General features: G+C 39.0%; 1 protein-coding gene across 2 annotated transcripts; it reads right to left on the bottom strand.

Moving 5' to 3' along the window:
- Window positions 1-1284: 1284 nt before the first annotated feature.
- hnrpkl (heterogeneous nuclear ribonucleoprotein K, like) lies at window positions 1285-13781 on the bottom strand. Of its 2 annotated transcripts, none has more exons than XM_079256165.1 (15): window positions 13659-13781; window positions 12504-12610; window positions 11845-11942; window positions 11693-11749; window positions 10746-10789; window positions 9369-9441; window positions 8496-8609; window positions 8087-8215; window positions 7500-7804; window positions 7258-7311; window positions 7022-7058; window positions 5708-5723; window positions 2478-2545; window positions 2214-2383; window positions 1285-1697 (listed from the first exon to the last, which is right to left on the bottom strand). In XM_079256165.1, exons 2-15 carry the CDS (start codon window positions 12562-12564, stop codon window positions 1667-1669), a joined length of 1257 nt encoding a protein of 418 aa, XP_079112291.1. In that variant the 5' UTR covers window positions 12565-12610; window positions 13659-13781; the 3' UTR covers window positions 1285-1666. The 2 variants fall into 2 exon arrangements, with proteins under 2 accessions (XP_079112291.1, XP_079112292.1); XM_079256166.1 differs by having other exon boundaries at window positions 12504-12607; window positions 13659-13738.
- Window positions 13782-17116: the final 3335 nt, after the last annotated feature.

Consider the following 17116-nt stretch of genomic DNA (forward strand, 5'->3'; position numbering starts at 1 on the left):
CATGCTATGAAATAAACTTTGCATGAAAACAAACTAATGAAACAAAAAAAACATACATATTTCAAGATTTAAAACAGAAAAATATGCCAATGTGTTTCTGAGATGTTACATGTTAGGTTTTTACTGTTCTGCTTCCTTGAAAAAACTTATAATTTTTTAAAACGCTGCAAGTCTTGCCATTGCCTTCTATACCCTTTTGGCACCTCTGAGCCACCATATAAATGAGAAGCAAAGATGACAAGCAAAGATCACCAAATGTGCTTTCGCTCTTTTCTTCTCCTAAATAAGTGTTAAAAAGGCGAGGCAATCCAAGCACTCATGAAACAACATTTTATGCAAATATATACAAACTTTATACATCTTTGTCTTTCTATGAAAAACAAAACGTTCCATTTTCTTTTTACACAAACAATCTGGCACATTTATGACAACTTAAAGCAAAAATATTAAAGATTTTGGGGGGGGGCGGGGGGGGGTAGAATACATTTATTTGGCATCTGGCAGAAACTGCCACAAAGTCTGGAAAAAGCTTGAATCTGCTGAATAACAAGGTGAATCAAATGAACCAGCACATCAGCAACATTCTGGATATACAGCATTCATATTGTTGTATACCGTTTTTATTTGGGGTTGGGTGCCAGAGACAATGTGCCCAACACTTTCAATGCCCTCCAACTGAACAAATTACCCAAAAGAGGCATTAATATGCGAGCCTTAAAGGCACAGTTACCACAAGGCAAAGCCAGTCTGGCCCTTTGCTAGTTTCCAATCTCTATACTAAACTAAGCTCCTATGTTGATCCTTCATATTTTACCTTTAATGATGAGGCCAGTTGCACAAAAATGTTTCCCGCTGGTCTCTGCTTTTCATTTTACCATTAGTCCAATGTGCATCACAGTGATAAATCCAGATTTAATTTGAGTTAGCAACCCTACATCCTGGCCAACTCTGAAAAAAGGCCGTTTCCAGGCTAACAGTCAGTGCTCATCTGTTCTTTGTTGATGATAAACTAGAAAATGTGAACATTAGTTTTATTTCTTGTGAAACTGATAAATGAGATTAACTTTGATTTTCTCAGCCCCTAAATTAAATTATCTTCTTAAAAAGTTAAATTAACTTATGTGCTAATAGGGCTTGATTTAAGCCCATCTTACAAAGAACTGAATTTTGCAGCGAAGAAAGAAGTTGTGTTTACACCCCCCCCCCCCCCCCCCCCCCCCCAGGAGTTCTTTAACTCATCTTTCTTCTTTAAGCTGCACATCTTCATTAGGAAAGTGTGCTTAAAATTTTGAGGGACTAAGAAAAGTGAAGTAAAAAGAAATAAAACTAAATGTCTGAACAAAACTACTACATTCTGCATGCTGTACAGAAATGAGGGACAAAAGGCCCAGGGCCAGCTCACAACACCAAAAGTTATCACACAAATGGGTTCACTCCAATGAAAGCACAAACATCTTCCCCCAAAAAATATATGAATATAATCATCTGGAAAAAAATGCTAACCTCAAAAAGAAATGAAGTTTTGATTCATACATAGGTGGCGTAGTGTGAGACAGTGAAGGGTTTGGGGGAAATCTACCCAAAGCAGAGGAATGTTGGCTCTGAATTGAGGGGGGTAAACAGTATGGCAGCATGGCTTCACTTTTCTTCTTCACTTCCTCCTCCTTTAGAAGAACCGGCCAGAGTACTGCCTCACGCTGAAACAAGAGACATATACAAGTTATGAAAACATTGAGTATATTTCTGTGCACAGGGACATGACGGATCAGCAGGCTGCATTTCAGAAATTGCAGGGATTTTTCCAGGTGAAGCACAAGTACAAGCTGGAAAAGAAAAGCCAAGGTCAAGGCTGAAAATAAATTCTGTGTGTGTTAGTTATTTGGTGAAGACAAGGTAAGTGATTGAACTGTGTGCTCCAAATGAGGAGCTTCCACATTTACATCATCAATTAATCTGCCAACTGCTTCTTTGACTGATAAATTGATCATAAAATGTCACAAAAATAGTTTAGAGTCATAAAACAAACAGCACCTCCCCATATTTGAGATGGAACTTATTTGAGAAAATAAGTCTTGCTCTGCATCCTTTTCCTGGTTGTGTTTAACTTGCAGGTGTCATCTCAGTTAAACTAAACTCTGTTTTATGCTGAAAACAAAGATGTAATAACTTAGTAACTCCAGTGTGATAATCATGTTTGTGGGAAAAACACATGCCTGTTTTGCAGCAAGTACTGGGCATTCTGGATCTGGTCTTGCGTCCCAGTGATGGTGATGATGCGGTCCTCAGAGCCCTCTAGTGGTTCATCGATTTTGATGGATGCCCCGGATTCGTGGCGGATCTGCTTGATCCTCTGGCCGCCCTTACCGATGATTGAACCCGCCAACTGCAGAACAACATCAACACACGCCAAAAGGAAATGGATCCAGAAGTCATATTTCATCTATGTCCCCATTTCCTAGCAGTCATGCATTACTTACATCTTTTGGGATGGTGACTTGTGTCGTGATGACCGGGCCTCCGATATCACTGTATGACCCTCTACCACCTAGACAGTGGGGGAAGAACATTTTAAGGGGAAGCTGTCTTTGACTGAAACACACAACAAGAAAAAACACAACAATCCCTTCAGGTCTGGACACAGCTCTGGGACAGCAACTATCCATCCCGACTCACCATACTGAAAGAGCTCCAAGGAAGAATTGTTGTCTTTGACAACAATGAAAAGGAAACAAGAAAGCGAAAAATGAAAGTATGTCACAGGAAGAGGAGAGAATAGATAAAGTGGTCGTACACAAGTTGCACAGCCTGATTGTCAAAGACAGCAGCTGCAGCGGTTTAAACAAACTACACACACACACACACACACACACACACACACACACCACACCACACCACACACACACCCATAATTTGACTTTATGGATTGAAAATCTTATTTAAAGGGTGACCATCGGAGTATTTTATATTCTAAATAGTACTTGCATATTTTCTTTTACATTACATCTTTCATCTCGAAAGATTACAAAAAAAAGGTGCTGCTTGTGTTACTTTGTTTGCAACAGAGATAAAACTTCCACCTTCACATTTGAAGTCAACTGTGGACACATTTCTGATTTTTTGCTTTGAAAGGAAAAGCAGAGCTGGGCATGTCGGCAGCTGTTTGTAAACTCTGAAATGCGCATGTCGCGTACTGCCGTAACACAACTAACCTTACTGCCCACCAAGCAAGACGCCATCCTCAGCTTAGTGCAACGCTAATAGCCACACATAGCGCAGCAGCAAGCCGACAGAAACTCAAAGCAGCACTTTTAAATGCAGTTTAGGCTTTAGAAACAAAAGTTCAAACATATTGCTGCTGAATAAATTTTAAAAGTGAGGGTTTTTTTTCTTTTTTTTTGGGGGGGGGGGGGGAATCTTGCTTGTGATATAACATGTAAACTTGGTTATCATGCAACTATTTCACATGGTCTGGTGTTTAAAAGGCAAACTAAAAACCAACAATATTGAGGAATTTCAATTTAAATAAAATCAGCACCTAAAATATTGTTAAAAATCTAATTGAGGGAAAAGCAATAAACCATTCCCGCTCATACTCACTCCTAAGTACAATTTGGTGTAACCAGTTAACCTAACATGCATGTTTTTGGATAGTGGGAGGAAGCTAATGTACTCAGAGAGAACCAACGCATGCAAACTCCACACAGAGACCACCATTCGACCACCTTTAGGCCAGCTTATCGAACTATGCTTTAAAAAAGGTGACATGACAACAGCAATATTTTTGCATGCAGTTAGCAAACGTTTAAATCACAAAAACTACTGAAAAGTTTCCCATCTTTTGTCATCTAAAATGATGAGGAAATTAGGTAATTATGAATCTAATTTCCTGTTTAATGCTATAAATAGTCCAATATCATATTTCAGTTAAGCAAATTCAAACAAATCTTGAGTATCCCCGAAATATGTTGTTCAAAGGACAGCTCCAAAACACAACAATGAGGCACTCCTCCAAGTAAACCTCACTATTTCAGTCCCATCGTAGCAAACGGTTGCAGCCCTAACTTTCTTCAAGAGTAATCATTCCAACAGCTGGATTCACAGCACAAACTTTGCTTTCAACTTTGACTAAAATCATGATCAAACCTTACGTGGATCTTTACAGCCTAGCACAGTCCTATTATTTCAAGCTTTTTCTAGTGCTAGACACCAGAAAGAAAATAATAACTTGGCCCTACTGAAATGCAGGGTATATTGTCATTATATAACAACTGGGTGAGAACCACAATAAAAGAGGCAGACAAAAAGTAAGTGAAGTTTATGTTTTACAAAAGAAAAAGGCAATTTCAAAAGACAACGACATGAAATGGTTATATTGATTTATAAAGGCAATAGAGCTTCTTAAAAGGCACCTATGTGCTACATGTAAACCCATTCACAATCACCATTTACAACTGCATTTCTAAATATTCATAAGCTGTATAGTATTTATAAATCTTGCCTCAAATGTATATGTGAATATGATTTTGCCCTTGGTAATTTTAATAAGCCTTAGAAATGTTTATCTATTTAAAAAAAAAAAAAAAAAAAAAAAAAAAAACGGACAGAAAAAAATCTAAATACATTTTTTTTTTAATGAGGCACACATTCTGACCTGGAGAGAATAAACAACTTCTACACTGTTGGTCTTCCTGAAATAACATTGACAGACTGAGTTTGAATGTTGTATTTACAAATAGTAGCACCACCTTCAGCATTACAACTGAAATGAGTTAATGTTAAAACAAAGACTGACTATTGAATGAGAGACAGGAGGATGGAAACAAAAATATGGATGGAAACATAATAAACAAAAATGTTTAGCTCGGCAAGCCCCGCCATAAACTAGCAGGTACCATCAATGGGACCACCTACTGTTCCTTGCTTAGGGATGTTGAATCCACTGCTTTCCCAAAAAATTGCCTAATATTTGATGCAGTCAGTTCTGGAATAACGCCAGCCTTGGGGAAAGTTTAGGCATTGAAAGACTTGTTTGGGAATACCACTCGTGTTTCTCCCCTCACACATTTAAACCTGTTAAAAATCAAAACAATGGTGGAAACCTTTTTCTTTAGTATAGTTTGGGGTATATACCAGTTTTGTACACAATTAAATAATATGGGTATTTTGAACTGAAGCTCAACAGTCAGAGAGTCTGATCAAAGCAGAATGGGCTACTGGGGAGCGGGCTGTGGCCGTCATCATTTTAAAACAAATAAATAACAGTGTCCAGAGTTTCACTGGGAATTTGCTTTACTGGCTGCAAAAGACATCTTTTGATGTCTTTTCAAACCTGAATGTTAATTGCCAAAGTAGCGAAAAGACATCGGAAGGCATCTTCTGCGCATTCTCTATATATAAAGCTGACTTGGCTGGGCGCCAGCATCAAGACATCCTTAACATGTGCAGTCTGAGCATGCACTCGACGCGTTGTGAACACATGCAGAGCGCACACCCCGCAGACATCCCAACACACACACCTGGCCAAGTTGGCCCTTCATATCTGCATTTCCAGAACATAATATTCTGTGGATCCTGAAAGATGAGCCAAAATGCTCCAAAACACCGGTAGTACGGGGCTCTCTGCTTTAACTATGGTGTTAAAGAAAGGCAGAATAATTCTGATTACATAAACTTAATCTGCAGGATTTACAATAATATCAGTACTCACCATATCCGCCTCCACTCTATTTCAGCATCGAATGAGTGGGAAGGAAAGAAAAAAAAAGAAGATGTAAGAAAATTGTTTTGACGTAAAATTTAAAAACCCTTCGAATGTTTTATCTCAGTATTAAACTTTGAACTCGGTACTCATTTATCTGGGACATTGTTGCCCTAAATAATGCCTGAAAAATACATAATTGTTATAAATCTGTGGCAAAGGGGGTACCATACTGTTCAGATGAGTATGCTGATGAGTGTGATGTAAGCTGACCTGAGAAATGAACAAATACTTGTTAAGCAGAGATTTGCCACTTGTGTAAAAATAACAAAGAAAGCTTAAAAACTTTCAGCATCAAAGATCACAAGGACACCACCTCACCAGCACACAGAGTCATTCATGTCAAACATCTGAAAGCATCACTAGTTAACACAAGAACAAGTCTTTGGTAACACCAGCAAAATTTAGTTTACAGGGGGTTTTCAATTATCAACTTTTATTTTAAAAATAACTTTTTTCCCAACAAAGTAACCAAAACATAAAATTATCTAACTATACTGCCCTGATAATATTATACATTTATATAGTTCTGCAGGAAGTATTCCAAATTTGGACTGAAGGGTTAAAATACTACAATTTGTCCAAATTTTAATCTAGGAATAAATTGCCCAAAATATTTTAATCCATAGAATTAATTTTCCTTGACAATCAATAGAATCTATTGGTGTAGCTTCCTAAATTATTCAGAGCAAGATTTAAAGCAAAATGTCCCAAATGAAAATATATGTGAAACATATGTGAACGCGATTAAAAATTTACTCCATACAGCGGTAATCTTAATTTTGTTCTCATAAAACTGTCAGTGCTCACACCATTAAAAAATTAAGTCTAGACAGCATACATGTATGATCTGATACATTATTAAAGATACTGCTTACATCTCAAGTGCTGTTTGGCATCAATAAAACTCTTTTTCCGATCAACTTATTCTACAGCCTGTTAACAAAGAAATCTAACTGCTTTCAGCAACATCCTACAAGGAATCGCTTCAGGAATTGCTTTGGTTTCAGCTCAAGTTCATTTGCTAGCCTGGTGAATCTCTGCACTACGCACTCAGCTGCTCTGTGGTAACCACGGAGACAACTGTTGCTAGGCAACAACAGGCCTACATGAGGATGCATACACAGTGGAAACAGCAGCAATGTCCAAGCTTCTGTACATGTAAAAAAAAAAAAAAAAAAATGCAATCATTTCACGTGAAGCATAATTTCACAAACTACATGTTTGTAGGATGCAAACTAACTGCAGCACATGAAAACTCACCATGCTGTCGTAACGGTCCCCTCTGCTTCTTCTGTCACTATGAACAAAAGTATGAAGAAAAGAAATGTATGCATTAATGTGGTTCGACTGGAGGGATCCTGGACTGATATTTGGGAAATGGCTTGCAGTTAAACTTGAATATTAAACATTTTGAGCAGAATTTCTGCTTGTTTTAGCAGATAAAAACAGACTTTTTTTCCTTCTCTTTGTAAAGAAAAAGTGGCAGCACGTCTCACCTTGGTCTGTCGTCCATGCTACTATGATAGCTGCCATGTGAATATCTGTCTCCTCTGCAAACAATGACAAAGAAAAACAGGTTGTAAAGTAAAACGATTTTAATGCGATCAAATAAAACTGCAATATCCTGGCATCTAATGGCGTTTCAAGCCTGTAATTTGGTTAATGGGTTTACTTTTCTTTTAAGTGGACCAAACAGAATGAGTTCAGAAACACTCAAGTTACTCGGCTCCATCCTCACCCTCCTCTTGGTGGTGGTGGGGGGGGTAGAGGCAGGTTACGTGCTCGACTTCCTCCTCGTATACCTCTGCTGAGTGGTGGTGGAGGACCTCGGCGGGGGCTCATGTCATCATAGTCTCTTCTGGAGGGAAGAAGTCTGCTACCACGCACAGGGGGCATGCGCTCAAAATTACCACGCACACGAATGGGGAACCCACCCATGGGTCGTCTGCCCCTGTCCTCAAATAACATGGTGAAGCCACCATAGTCGTACGTCTCATCATAAAAGTTAGGGTCATAAGGCTGGGCACGGCCTTTGATCGGAGCCTGTAAATTGAAGGAAATTCAATAGAAGGAAATTCAGTTTGCAGGAAACAAGTTAAGGAGATCACATTGTTTAAAAAAAATTAATTAATTTAAAAAAAAACAGCCTAAATTTAAACATTTATAAGAACAAGAACAAAAATTGCATCACACTGAGTTACTGATATTTTTAAAAAATGAGTCAACAAAGTCATGAGTTTCCAGATTTAAGAACATTCTCTCTGCAGAAGAAGGCAGCAAATGGTACATTAAAGCTTTGAATAGATCTCAAGGGTGGAAACTCACATCTGATACCAGCTCCAGTATCACTTTTATACATTCAATGACACGTTCTGGCTTTCCTCCCACCAATACGACTCTGTCGGTGGAGTGTGGACAGCACTCCTGAAACAACTTGATGGTGGTCTGGGTGTTCTACAGTACAGAAATCAGAACAGTTAAGACTCAACGCGTATTCACTAATCCAAAGCTTGCCAAAAGCATCAGTAAAAACAATATTTCTAATTAAATACGTGTATACAATATATTGACAGGTAAAAAAATAAAATGCAGGAAGGAACCTTTAGAAAATTAAGATGGACAACTGCAAGGAAAAAATAAATCCCAACTTTATAATTCTTCACACAGTTATTATCATTAACAGGTGAACTATTAGTGCAATGGATCCAAGCTGGTCCTCTGGAGCTTGTCCTACCTCTCTCAGCTCCTTTATCTTGGCCCCTTTCACCCCAATGATGCCACCAGCCAAGCTCTGATGGATCAGCAGACGAAGCTCACAGTCAAAATCAATCCCGCTGTAATGTTGGTACTATAGAAACAAAATATGGAGCTGCATCAGATCCTAGTCTGGGCTGATCAGATTTGTCAGAATTTTTACTAAATTCTTCCATATCAGAATGCGTTATTTCTCCCATTCAGAGCTGCCTATCACCCACACACATATGCTTTGGTTGCGTTTACCCGCAATGACGTGTGCTGAACCCACAATGCACTTTTGTTGTATTTGGTTCTTTGATCCGAATCAGAATTCATCTGTGCATTCATAATACCTCAAAAGAAGCAGACTTTCCAAACAGACTAGGATTTGAATCAAAGGCTGCTGTTAATGTGCTGTTTGTCTTAAAGATGCAGGTAGGATCCCAATTGGGAGTTTTGCATTTTCCTGTTAAACGTTAGGTTTTCTGACCACAAGACACACTTACATCCTTGTGATACCCAATGGTTAAATAAATTATTAGAAAAGTAAGATGTGAACTGCACCTCATGCATCTACACTACTACATATGCAAAAGAAGCACCAGTATACAAAAGAACTGCTCTGAAGCTCCACAAGTACCAGTAATAAAAAAAATTTTTTAAAAACTTTTTTTAAAAAAAAAAAAAAACTTTACCAGGCAGCCTTTTAGGATCATATACAATTTACTTTAAATGCTATACAATAATGACCTAACTATATCTTCTACTAAATAAAAATTTGTCAATAATAGTATTATCTACTAGTAAGAGGTTTTAAGTCATAAATTCATCACTTATCCTGGATCGCTTTCTGCCTGAATACACAACTTACCTCCTCTAGAGTTGGTATGATTTTCAGCAGAATCTCTCCAATAGTGTCGATGCCGGCGTTTACGCTGAGGATCCTGTCAGGAAGCAATTTGGCCAAAAGGAAGCAAGGCATTACAAAATGGTTATAGACTGGAAATGACAGCTAAACCTGATCAAACTAATATGAGAAGTCCAGCAAACAGTCACAGACAGACGCATGAAAGGTTTTACATTTTTAAAAAGAAAGAAAGGATAGGAGTAATTAGAACTGCTGCATACACTGCAAAATGATTACTTTTCCCCAACAACTTTACTTATGAAATAGCAGCAGACTTGCATCTAATCAAATGTAGGAATGAAATACTGACTCTAATACTATTTTTAAAGTAATGAGACTTGGGAGACTGGGCCGTTTCAGAACGATTCAAATCAATGTGACAGAGGCTACAAAGAGTTTGGGGAAGGGTGTTAGAGCAGGAAAGATGTTCTATAACCATCCCACCACCAGCAAGTTGGGGAAAACGACAGTAACAATATAAAACTATAACTTCCATAACAACTGCGCCACCAGCACACCTTCTCATTGTGACCAGGGAGTTGGATAGGAGGGGTGGGGTGGGGGGTTGGAAAGAAGAGGGCTAGGGCTCTGAGGTGACAGGAGACGGGGTGGGCAGTAGAAAACAACAGAGAAGAGGGGTTGAGGCAGGGGAAGAAAATGTGAGTGGTTACCAACTGCTTTGTGGAGCAGGTTGGGAGGGTTATGAAAGACTTGGTAGGCAGATCTGATGTGGCCTGAGAGCAATTCAACAAAGGGGAAGCAGCACAATGAAATCAAGAAACAACATTAATGAAGTGACAGTGGGGGGACAGAGCATCCAAACGAGAACAAATGCTCTCTTAGAGTAAAGATCATGGACAGTGATGCTGAAAACGGTAAGGAAGAAAGGGTTGTGGAAGAGGAGGGTGGGTTGGAGGTCAGGGTAGGGGAGTGGGTGGGTCACAAAGGACAGAGCAAGAAAGAGAAGTCTGCTTTCCACATGTTTTATGGTAAAATAAGCACTACAGCAAGGACAAAACAAAATCCAACTGCTGTGTTGCCAGGTAGAAAATTATTACTACTTAGTTGTGGGTTGTCAGTGATTCTCTGAACAGATATTTAACTGTAATGACAGAAAGTCCAACTGCATGGAGATGCTAAAAATGGACAAAAAAATCAAAAAGAACAATACATGTCTCTCACAAGTGGAGGGAGGGGTGTTTGGGGGAGAGGGGGGAGGGGGGGGGGGGACTGTAATATATATATATATATATAAATATGAAAATTAAACAGAAGGCAGGATATCAAAGACATGTTTCACTGTTCTAATCAGGCAGTGAGGCAATAACTGGTGGGACATACCGCTCTGGGCCACTGCTGTCTGGGACTGATACACTGGCATTGTACTGCATGGGCCGAAGTGGTGGTGGTGGTGGTGGTGGTTGTGGTTGTGGTGGTGGAGGAAGTTGGCATTGGGCGGGGGCATTCAATCACATCATGTCAAGTTACGTGCCCGAATAAGCAGGGGCACAGTTTATGGGCAGGGCCAACCGGGAATGTCAGGTGGGCGGGCGTTCAGGGGCGGGCGGAGGTTGGGCCAACATCAAGGTGGGCAACGCAGGAGGGGCATGTCGATCCAGTACATGGGCAACAGAGGAAGGTGGCCAAAAGTAAAAACAACAAAGTAAAGGAGAAAGGAAAAGGGGGAGAAGGAATACAGTTTTAATTGAATACAAGCTATACTTTGTCCCAAAAAGTGAAATAAGAGAAACTGTGAAGAGTGAAGAACAGGTGGAGTGACTTGGGCAAAGATAAGTTTAATAACTTGTCTGAAGCACTATTCAGATTTACAGTCCTGGGAAAATAAAGGGGACAAAAAAAAGACTTCAATCACTTTCAGGAACCTGTTATTGCTTCATATGGTTTCAACACCAGAGATTTGAACTGGTACAGGTTCAATGTCTCAACAGGACTGGAAACAAGATCCAAAAGAACTGTCTAACAAGGCCTTCCTGATCTGTCCGACTTAGCTCTTCTGTAGTAGTAACGCATGTCAGTTAACGTCTAATGATTAAAACTGACAGGCATCTGAACCGGTTTCTGTGGGAATCCAGTGAAAAGGGCTTGGAATTAGAGGGGATTTAGGTGTGGATCTTTTCAATTAAAATAACCTCTCATATAAATGGAAACGAAGCTAAGCAGTTATTGCCAGCATGACCTACACAGGATCTGCAACAAAGGGGGTATTAACCAGGTAAACTTTCCTCTCTTGTGCAGGAATACTTGCAGCTTTTAATGCATTTACTCACATCTGTCCGCAGGGCTTTTATGTTCTTTCCACCTTTTCCAATTACTGCACCGGCATTCTGCAAAGAAAAACAGGAGAACGCTTTGATCAACAGCAGAAAAAGAGCAATGTTGTCAAACAACTAAAACTCCTCACTGTGGAAAGTCTCTTTACTTTGCTCTGAAGGAGAACACGCAGCTCCACCATCTCATCTGTGTTCCGTGAACGTTTGAATGCCTGTTCTTCATCCATATCCTCAGCAGGGCGTTTACCTGGAAGGAAAGACAAGTCAAAAACTGAATCAGACACAGACTTTATATAAGGTAGGTAGAGCAGAAAGGATGAATAAAAGTAATTTAATATTTTTAGTCACAGATTATTATGATGACCATAAAACTAAGCAAAAAAAAAAAAAAAAGGAAGTGAGCCATATTAATATAAAAAGGTTTAACCTGAGTGCTATAAATACAATTACTGCACATTCTACCCAAAAAATTCGACAGCCAACTGTAATCTGGACTCTCTCCAGCACCCACATGTCCACTTCCTGGATTAAAACACAGGCAGATCTGCAAAGAGCCCACAGAACAGCAGTATCCTGGATGGGAGAATTCCTCAAGCATCTGATATCACCACATGCAATGTAGTGACAGCCAGAAATGCTCAAGCTTATTTGAGTGTACCAGTTGGGCCCATGTAGGTCTAAAATATTTCATTTATGACTATTTAGGACAGGATGAGTTAATTGTCTTCTCAGTGAACGAGCTAATGTCATGCAGTTTGCAAATACATACATCATTTAAAGTATTAATGAACAAAATTTGTTATCTTACCATTCGTGTCAGTATTGCTGAATGAAATGTCTTCCTCTGGTGAGTCTACTTTCATCTCCATTGTTTTGCACCTGCAGTGGACAAATTGGTTCCTCTCTTTGGGTCTGCTAAAGATTAAATGTTACAATGTTCAACCCCAATTAATATCATTTAGAAAATGTTCAATATGCATTATTTAAAAGTATGAGTTTGTCAATGTTACATAAAATATATGGTTTTAAGCAAATAAATCTAAATCAGCATGATCATGGCAGTGACAGCCATTGCTGTAATCAGAACTTTCATCAAATTTGCATTGTGAATGCTGTGCTTTTTGTGTTTGTTTTGTTTAGCAGATGTTTTGACTTGTCAGTGAATAAAAAAAAAAATAAAACAAAAACAGCTAAATAAATTGCAACAACGAGGGCAGAGTTCATTTTAATGACCCAGTAAACAGTGACAGACCAGCATGCATGGTAGCAGGATCTCCTGAGGTGAAAGGCTTTCGTTTACCTGTGCATTATCAAAAGATTTTATCCGAACAGTTCTATAATATTCTTGGACATTTTGACTGCAATCTGAAATGGTCCTCCACACACACGTTGCCCTCCTACACGCGCGGCCCACTGTCGCTAGCTAAGCGGTGCACAAGCTGCCCAGACTTCTGCCAGTATCATTCCGCATCAAGGCCTTGCTTACTTTCAGTAGTGATGCTAGTCAACGCCTACATAGCTAAGGAATGAAAAGCATTTGCTTTAACAACCGTGGGGTTTTACTGGAGTTGTCAGAATCAGCTCATGTTTGCATGAAGTCCTCCAGAAGCGCCACACAGAACATGTATGTGATTAGCTTTACAGATTATGCATTTACTTGTTTTTAAGCTATATTAAACTGGCTGCTCAGTGGAGGAAGTGCGCCGCTCTATACAAGCAGTGGGGAAACTTGTATTCACTCGACATGTCTACAAACAAACAGAAGTTAGCTGGCCGTAAGCATTGTTGACATTACTTTCCGATGCTAACAGCTCTGCTAAGCTAGCCAGCTGGTTTGTTTTACGAGGCGTGTCTCCCAGCTTTCCTGTCCACGTTGCGAGTTCACAACATTCGGTGTAAAAAAAAAAAAAAACCAGAGCAGCTAGCTTAGTTGATTGTCAGTGACGATGTCTAATTTTCTCACCTCCAACTAGCAAACAGGATACCCGAGGTGGCGATACAGCCGAGCTGTCAAAATAATATTAGAGGAACGGAGAGCAATATAACCACGTTTACAGCGGTCCTCAATGGTCGCCTCGCCCTCAACGTTTGCACGCGGGTAGCAGACAATGTGGAAGAGTTTGATTCGTTGACCTTCTCTCGGTGGTTTCTTGCTCACGGTTGTCAAGGTAGCACGGACGGGCGGGGCTAACACGAGAGATTCAGTTCGACGAAAAAACCCAGTGTATATGTAATATCTATCCAGTGCTATTGATCAACATCTCTGATTACTGAATAAGAAATAGCTCTTCACTCATGACTCGCAGGCAGCACGTCGTAATTTCTTGCCTGAAACTCCGCCTCCTCCGGAGGACACGGCGAAACAACCTAACCTACAGTAACCGCTCATTGGGATATTTGGGAGTTTTTGCCCTGTAGTGGGACTGTAAGGCTAGATGAATATCATAAATATAATCTGTTCGCGTGGGATCATTTTGATATTTGACTCAGCAGATATGACATTCAGTGGTTTCCTATTAATCTGAGCATGTCCGTTTTGAAAATGCTAGAATATTGAATACTCGCATTTTTTCCTATTGGGACTTAGAAAAAAGTTGCTTAGCTCGTGGATTTTTGGGAGATGTAAATATTTAAAATGACTAAATTCATTATGTGAAGTCAAAACCTTTTTACTGCTCTGTAAAAAAATAAAAGCGTAAATGACATGTACGGAAAATGTGTTCTTTTCTCTCTGTATAGGCCTACAAGTCTTTGTAGGGGTTAAGTTTCACAACCACATGAGGCCTATCTGGCAGAAACTGGTCTGTGCAGATGGCGCCACAATGAAAATATCCTGATTAACATATATTATACAACAACTGGGGTAAAAAAAATTGGGCAAATAGAAAAGGTCCATTTTAAATATGAGATTTAAATAGAAGTTGTGTTTATAGTTCATCTCAGGGATGATGCCATGAGTGACAATTGATCAGACATGACATTGAAATGACCACATAATTAGTTAAATTAAAAACAGAGATTGTATTACAAGTTTTTTTTATGTCAATCTGAAAACAATTACCTATCATATATATATATATATATATATATATATATATATATATATATATATATATATATATATATATATATATATATATATATATATACATATAAAGATATATCAACAGCAAGAAATAAACAGTTTTTACATTTAAGATGTTTTTGTCCATTTTTTGCAGGCACAACAGTGAATGACCAACAAAGAGGAGAGAGTACTGGAATAAATCCAATCAGCATCTGTATGTGATCACACACATACAGATTCCAGTCCTAGATACTGTCAAGCAGCATCTGTACATGATCATACAGCAATAATAAATAATTTACACATTTTTATTGATTGGGTTAAACACTGTATTATATCTTCTGTAGGATTCTTTAAACATTTTTTTTTTTTATTTCAGATTATTAAACAATTACAGTGTAAAACACAACTAAAGTTCGTGTGTGAAACTCAAAGGAATGAGTTGAAAGCAGATTGTCCAGACTGTATATCAGTTGAATCCCATCTAAATGCACGGTTCAAGACAAGTCTGCCACCAGCTGGTTCATTCGGAAGTAAGAGCTCAGAGATGGATGTTGCAGGGGTGGCATCATTCTGCTACAGCTGGTCTCATTTCTCTCTCCTGGTGGAATTTCAATTGCATGCTCCCAAAAAGGAAACATCCCAAAGGAAAGCTAAGAATGGAAGACATTAAAACTGAAAAAAGTCATTCAAAAAGTCTTTATTTTTTTATATACATAACTGCTCCAAATTCAAGTATCCTTGCTGTGTATCCTGATAAGGTGGGTCAGTGAGTCAATGCCTCGCTCAGTCCTGGCACACAATATCCTTAGTCACTTTTGTTTGTGATGATCTGACTGAGGGGGAGGTTCAGTCCCATGGTCCCATGCAGAAGAGGAGCAGGGACAGGACATAGATACCACATGTGGTGTTGCTGTCTGTTGATGTTGTACAGTTCCAAGTATTCTGATATTCAATGTGTGCTACTTTGAGTCGTATCATTCTAGGTAGTGCAAAGTTTTGTGCATCTGCCCTTACTGTCTCATGAGATGACTGTTGATAAGTAGCTGGTGTTTAGCTCCTCCGAGGTTACATCCAAATTCCTTTTTAACCCCACTTATGTAATGTCCACTCTCACCTCTCATGATGCTTGACAGGAGCTTCCATATTGTACAGAGGTGGGTTATTGGTCAGTAGTTTGATGGAACTACTGGAACTTTGTGGCGATCCTTTCATGAACAGGACTCTACAACATTTAAGTAACCATCAGGATGAACACCATCCGTGAGCAGTTGGTTTATGTGTACTGTTTGGTGCTAATAGAAATAAGTTTATTTATTTAGGTGTGTATCATGTCAAGATGTGGAACAATCCAACTGTTCATGGGCTCGAAAGACTGCAGAAAATGCTGTAGTCAGCTCTTAGAGCCACCGGCCATATATACATTAACTTTATGGGAGTTTCTTGCGTCTGGTGAATGAGATGAAGTCAAAACTGCTGCAATGGTCTTTTATATGTTTTACTCCTGCAAGAAGGAGCAGTTCACATAGTCTATCAGAGAATAGCTCACCGGCGCAGCAGTGCAGGAACTGTTTATAACACGGTACACACCCTTGGACAGTTTAATGGCTGGAAAGGTAGAAGGAACTTTCTGCCAAAATGTTTCAAGGCTTCAGTGAGGACTTGAACTGTGTTACAAATGTAGAAGCGTGGGGTAGTTTTTTTTTTTGTTTGTTTTTTAAAAAAAAGAAAGCAGTGACATCTACTGAGAATAACAAATTAAACAACCAAACTTGAATAACAAAACTCACAAATACAACTTAGTGGTATAATCAATCATAACATAATGTTCCATATTCTGCTTCTTTAAAATATGTCCTATACTTTACTTTCTGCCATATAAATGTGATAGTATGAAAAGGCCATGACATCTTCAAGCATCTCTACACCCGTCCATTTCAAATCAGGAGCTCCACATTTGATCTATTAAAACTCTTTTTTTTTTTTCAAAATAGTGTTGTGTCATGAATGCTCCCTCAAATATAAGCAAGGATCTATTGCAAAATAAAGAGCTCTCTCTTTCCTCTGCTGTACTCTGAGGTTACCATGGAGACAGATATAATTCAGTTCTTGATGTTTCTCATGAAAAAAAAAAAAAAAGCCTGCGTACATATTTTCATCTGCAACCATAGCGACACTTGACATTGTCCGCGCTATTTGTAAAAAGCAAGTCACCATAGCGACACTAACCATCCAGGCTGTGTCATAGATCATGTGTCCTGGCTGCCTCCCCATCATGAGGAAAATGTAGGTAAACAGGATTTATTTGGTCACTTTGAAGAAATTGTCACAATCATCTTCAGAACTGCTACTTA

This window comes from Telmatherina bonti, assembly GCF_933228915.1.
Source record: "Telmatherina bonti genome assembly, chromosome: 17".
NCBI lineage: Eukaryota > Metazoa > Chordata > Actinopteri > Atheriniformes > Telmatherinidae > Telmatherina > Telmatherina bonti.